The following is a 6,347-nucleotide window of genomic DNA, read 5'->3' as shown; positions in this document are numbered from 1 at the left end:
TTGAGCTTGATGTCCCCTGCAACTATGGTCCCAAGCCCGCAGGTTCAACTACTCAGTCCCTCCGGGTAGCTGGCTGTGACCAAGCCGTCACCACAACCTTGCCCCCTGTCCCAGCTCTGGGTTTTTATGTAACTGTATATTTCTTTGAAATCCTTAAACAGGACTTCAGTTATACCACAACTTCCAGGAAAATGTTTCTCTCTTTAGAAATGTTGAAGACATTTGAGGGCCAAGGATGGGATTGAGGCTGTTTGTAGCTATGTGATTGGCTCAGCTCTGAATATTTCCATAAAATTGTCCTAAATAGAAAGACAAGAAGGTAATGTCTGATTGTAAACTCCAATAAAAATCCATTTCAAATTTTCAGTTGGTCATTGGTTGTCCTCTTTAATCACTTTGTCCAGTTCATTTCCCAATCTCCATTTTTTCGTATTATATAGACAATGAGTCCAGTAAATCTATAAGTGAGGCATTTACTGAGCATCCTTGTATATGAAACAAAATCATGGCACTCTAAGTGGTTTAGAGGAGAAAATGCACCCTGTGCTGCAATGGAAGGCAGGAGGAAGCCAGAACTCAGCATGAAAAACACCAACTGGGCAAGAGTCAAAGAGGTTCCATTAGCACCATCACAGGGGAACACACACTCCATTAGCAACTAATGCCATTCAACATAAGGACTAAACATGCAGGTGAGAGTTTGAGTGAGTGGGATGGTTCTCAGATGAAGATGGGCTTGAGCTGGGTGTTGAAAGAGAACAGCAGGTAGGAGGAAGCTTGTCCAAACAGACGGGTAACATTAGCTCAGTCTTGGGAACAAAGAAGGAATGTGCCAGTATAGTCCAAAGCCAAGACAGAAGATTCTTGGTGAGGAACCGGGAAAAAGAATCTGTGGGAGACCTGAAGTAGGGGTTCTTAAATTCCAGATAACCAGCTCTCATAAAAAGTGACAAACTGTCATTTATTAAAACTACAGGGAAAAGCCCTGAGGTCATGATTTAGGAGAAGAGATGTCAACAAGTGGGCTACGAACATACCTCAGAAAATATTCTTCCTCCTGTTTTCCTTATTCACTCACATATGCACAGGAAATTTAAATCCAAGAAACCCTGGCCCACTCACCGGCAACCAGGCCACATCTCGACCAGCCAGGAAGAAGCCTCCAACAGTGCTCCGGTTGGTCCTCAGCATGGCCTGAGCAGAAGGGTAGACAGGTGAGAAAGTAAACCAAACACATGCACCAAGCCACCCAGATGCTCTGGCTGGGATGCTAAGAGAGGCGACAACTTCAACATTTCTAAAGAGAGAAACATTTTCCTGGAAGTTGTGGTATAACTGAAGCCCTGTTTAAGAACTTATATATAAAAATATATAGTTACATAAAAACCCAGACCTGGAAGGACCTTGAGAAAACATTCCTCAAATTCTGTCCTAAGCGCTCTGTTTGTTTATTCCCACCAACAATGGAGGTACCGTGAAAGCTGGGCTTATGAGAAATTTTGCAGTCTCGACCTCCTCACTAAAAAGAAAGAATGAAAGTAAATGGATGAGTTTCCAACTTACTAAGTTATAAAAGTGAACAAGTAACAAAGGAAAGCAGAATGAATGAGACGATAAAAATAAAGTCCTTATTCCTTCATGCCAGTTCCTTGAGATGTCAAACAGAGTAAGTCTGACATTCCCACTACTTGCTCTCTTCCTAATGGTGAGATTGTTAACAGAATAAATTAACTCAAACAGCTCAGTACAAACCTTATTTTTGTCTCACACATTTCAAATATGACTTTGATAGAAAGACAATGAGATTGTTGAAAGTTTTCACATTTCCTCAACTTTGTTACTTCAGACCCCTGACTGCATAAGATGCCTTTCCTCCATGCCTCATGCCCACCCCCAAGCCCCACTGGACTCCCACATACCCACAGCCCAACTGCCATCACCAGCACAAAATAGATGACAATGACAGAAGCGTCAGCAGCATTTTGGATGCGCTTTGACATCGCAGGGTACTCAGGGGCCCCAGTTGTGGTGCTGGGGCTTAACATGCTGGCCGTCGCTGTAGGTCGTGCTTCTTCCTCCCCAGTGGCCCCTTCCTTATATCAGCTCTGGGTTAATGATCAGCCTCATACAGGTGGGGTATGTTATCAGCACCGGTGCCTGGGACAAAGATCTTAAGCCTATTCTCTGAAGCTCATCTCTAAGACACTGGCCCTCCAGTGGTCAGTGTTGGTCTAGGCAGAGGCTGAGAATGAGGCATGAGTCCATAAATGGGGTGAGAATTTGAGCTGGAGAGTACAGGGTCACTGAGTGCAGACACAGGCCCTTTATTAAGACTTGACCAGATTGAGTGAAGATTAGAGAGAGACAAAGAGGAGAAGGACAGTGGCACATGGCCAGAAAGCATCCAGGAAGGGACCAAGGGCAATGGTCCCTTATAAAATAGATAAGATTGTTGAACCAAAAGCTATAACCCTTCAAAATGAAGTTAATTATGCATTTCATGGGTTCTAAAGACCTGGGGCTCTGGTAGCATAGTGGCTAAGGCACTTGACTGCTAACCAGAAGGCTGGCGGTTCAAACCCACCAGCCACTCCTCGGAAGGAAGGTTGGGCAATCCTACTTCCGTAGTGATACTGCCTCGGAAACCCAAGGAGGGGTCGCTATGAGTCGGGGCCGACTCGATGGCAAACAACAACAACAACAACAAAGACCTGGGGGGTTTTTTGTTTTGTTTTGTTTTGTTTTTTGTTTTGGAAGAGGTAACCTGAAATGGACTTCATATGATACATTAGGACCTGATGACCTGTGCTGGAAAGGGAAATGTCTACCAGCCAGCACAGCACAGGAGGGGTGAGGAGATGGTGGCAGGGCTGCTGGTGGCTAGACCAGAATTTTGACCTGAAAGCACGTGTGGTTATTAAGGTTATGTGTCAACTTGACTGGGCCTGGTTTTGAACAGCTGGGCAGCTGGATGTACTTATTCCCCATGATGAGACTGGTAATCAGCTCCATGGTGGAATCTACTAGAACAGCTACCTTAGGGATGTGGTGTGCTTCCTGTATATAAGGAGAAGTTTTGAAAAAAGTCTCTGCAGCTTTTTAGCACATGTGGACCTTGCATGTAGCTGAGTCTTTGTTCAGTAGCCTGCCGTGTTTCCTGCCAATCTTAGGACTGTCTCTGGACTTGAACTAGTATCTTGCCATGTTGTTTGGTAATCTTGTGACTGTGCCATTTCATTTGTCAACTTTGGGTCTCTGAGTCTCAGCAGCTACCAGCTGCCTGATCTAAGAGATGCCTCCAGCTTCACTGGACCAGGAACAAGAGGCGGAGCTGAAGTCCAAGGTCAAGGGGCTTTCACCCAACCCCTAGAGCTGGCACTTTGAACTCAGACTTCTAGACTCCTAAGCTGTAAGATAATAAATCCCTGTTTGTTCAAACAACCCATTTGTGGTCTTTTTCTGTTAGAGCAGCACTAGAGGTAACCAAAACAGCACATGTTGGAGATTCTTAGGACATGAGATTCATGTCCCTACAACCACAGGCAGAAGTTCAAGGTAAAGCCCTGATAGTCTTGGTTTGTACCCATGGCCTATTCTGAATGGTCTGGTTGTTGACAATTTGTCCTTTGAGAATGTCAAGGGGTCCAGGGTCATTCACAAGATGTCTTCTTCCTCCTGAGGTGAAGCAGAATATCATCAACCAGATGCTGAGAATTCCCAAACCACCTGCCTGGAAGAGTAGAAACTCACGTGACAAAGAAGCCAGCCAGTCTTATTATTAGGGAGAACCATCTAGTTCCAAAACAAGGTGTACAGGCTCAGTACTGACGCCCTAGAGGAGGACCCTTAACTTCCCCGAACCTTACACTTTCAACTGTAAAGTGGGAATGCACTCTCACCTGGATGGAGACCACTGACCCTAATCAATGATCTGCAATAAAAGCATCCAAAAAATTAAGGTCTGTAGTCAAAGGATCTCACAGGGAATTGGGCCTGAGGCTAATTCTTACAATGTTTCAGAGAAGGCTGCTGCTTTGAGGTGATCAACGTCTATCTCCAGATTGTACGTTTTTCCCATTAGGAGACAGAATCAAATTCTTAGATTGTCAATGAAGATCAGCACCATGAGGAAGGGTAAGTAAGTATATTCCAATTGAGTTCCATCCCAAGAGCCATGATATAGCTTCTGCAGCCACACCAAGAAAGTAAGGATTCGGATGGGAGAAACAAAATGTTAACAAAGGGCAAGACTTAGGTGGAAGTAGAGCAGGTAATTATGATGAATGCTCCATCATTCATTCATTCAAGCAAGCATTATTGAGTGTGTGGTGCAGTGCCTGAGGCATTTGACTACTAACCAGAAGGTTGGCAGTTCAAACCCACCAGCCACCCCATGGAAAGAAGACTGGACAATCTACTTCCGTAAAGATTTACCACTTCGGAAACCCAAAGGTGGTCACTATGAGTCAGAACTGACTCGATGGCAATGAGTTTTTTGTAGTTGTTGTTTGTTTTTGTTTTTGGTAAGTCACTGCAGAAGAAAGATGGAGCAATCTACTTCCTTAAAGATTTACCACCTTGGAAACCCAGTGGGGGTCCCTACTGGTAGGAATTGACTCAATGGCAGTGAGTTTGGTTTTGTTTTTTTAAGTCATTGCAGGCATGGTGAAAGCCACAATGAGTGAATCCAAAACAAGAAAATTCATAACAGACATTTTAAAAGAAGTCTTTATATCCCCCTGGGATCAAGGCTGGTCTGTGTATCTCCATTTGTGAGAAGCACTGCCACTCTCAGGCCTCTACTTCGAAGATGAAACACCCGGCACAGGGACCCCACGAAGCTCTCCTCCTCAGCTTCAATGACCTGGACAGGAAATTTATCAGTTGATCTGTTCCAGGAAAAAATCGACAGGTTTATGATGGGAAAATTTTCTTATTTTTAAAGAGAAAGGACAGAAAAGGAAGTTGGCCATGGCTACGGAGGCTAACCACCATCCATTTGTTGTCCTGTGGTGACTTTCATGTTACTGTGATATCGGAAGCTCTGCCACCAGTATTGTAAATACCAGCAATGTCACCCACAGTGGACAAGTTTCAGTGGAGCTTTCAAAATAAGACAGACTAGAAAGAAAGACAAACTCTGAAAATTAGCCAATGAAAATTCTATGGTTCACAACAGAACATTGCCCAATATAGTGCCGATATAAAGCTCCCTAAATTGGAAAAGCATTGAAAATACACCAAACCAAAACCAAACTCACTGCCGTTGAGTCAGATCCAGCTCATAGCGACACCTCCTTGGGTTTCCAAGCCAATATCACTACGGGAGTAGATAGCCCAATCTTCCTTTCGAGAAGTGGCTGGTGGTTTGAACCACCAGCCTTCTAGTTAGCAGTCAATGCCTTAGGCACTACACTACCAGAGTTCTTTCCCAGAACTCCCTCAAAATACATAATGAGCACAACAATAGTCTCAAGCGTACCAAGATCATGACGATAGTGCAGGACTGAGCAATGTTCTGTTTTGTTGTCCGTGGAGTCAGGTTCAATGGCACATGAGTTGACTCAATGGCAGCTAACAACAATAATGGAAGCTAAAACTCTCAACATCATATACAAGGATTACAAACAGTGGTGATGCACTGAAACTCCCTGAAGAAAAGACACATCAAACATAGTCTATGCTTTTTCTAGCTTGACTGAGTGGGCTTCCTTCTTGAAAATCTAGTGTGCGCAATTGACTTTATCACATTGGCTTCAAATACATGATTGAATAGCAAAATATTGTGTTGCTCTATTTTGTCCGGCTAGCCTGTAATTACATATATACACCTTTATCTGACTGGGCAAAATTTACAACTGACTTGCTTCTCTTCCAAACCACAGATTAGGACTAAAGGGAGGCACAGGAAAGAATCAGTCCACTATAAGGACGGTCTGTGACTGCACAGAAAGCTGGATGCAGGCAAGATACACATGGCAGAAGACAGCCCCAGGCAGCAGGAGGATGCCGTTGGTGCTCACGGTCGTCCACCAAAAAGGCTTCTCAGGGATGTCTGTCACCTTCTGCTTCATCGCTGACTCCTCTTCCTTGGTCATCTTGGCGTCCTTCTGCTAGTCCAGCCCACAGAACAGGTCCTAAACCTGCCTGAAACCTCTTTTCTTCTCTGCAAGAATAAAAATGAAGAATAATTATTGGCTACAGGAAGAAGAAAGAACAGGATAAGTTTCCCTAGGAACAGTCATTCGAGAAACTCTTTGCAGAAATGTTTTTGCATCCACTTTGCAGAATCTGCTCAACTTTCTTGATCAATGGAAATGATGCAAAACATTAATAGGAACTTAACT

At 44.0% G+C, this 6,347-nt stretch overlaps 1 protein-coding gene across 1 annotated transcript in view; it reads right to left on the bottom strand.

Moving 5' to 3' along the window:
- The window catches only part of LOC103208268 (solute carrier family 5 member 4), an 88,921-nt gene extending 82,823 nt beyond the window's left edge, over positions 1–6,098 (bottom strand). Inside the window, exons 1-3 of the mRNA XM_007953956.2 lie at positions 5,949–6,098; positions 1,920–2,093; positions 1,123–1,194 (exon numbers count right to left, since the gene is read on the bottom strand). Of these exons, the coding sequence (XP_007952147.2) occupies positions 1,123–1,194; positions 1,920–2,093; positions 5,949–6,098 (396 nt within the window). The remainder of the gene's footprint in view (positions 1–1,122; positions 1,195–1,919; positions 2,094–5,948) is intronic.
- Positions 6,099–6,347: the final 249 nt, after the last annotated feature.

Source organism: Orycteropus afer, unplaced genomic scaffold (genome assembly GCF_000298275.1).
Source record: "Orycteropus afer afer isolate SDZICR_OR568_19922 unplaced genomic scaffold, OryAfe1.0 scaffold00420, whole genome shotgun sequence".
Taxonomy (NCBI): domain Eukaryota; kingdom Metazoa; phylum Chordata; class Mammalia; order Tubulidentata; family Orycteropodidae; genus Orycteropus; species Orycteropus afer.
The sequence above is the reverse complement of the archived record's forward strand: the minus strand, read 5'-3'. Positions and strand labels throughout refer to the sequence as shown.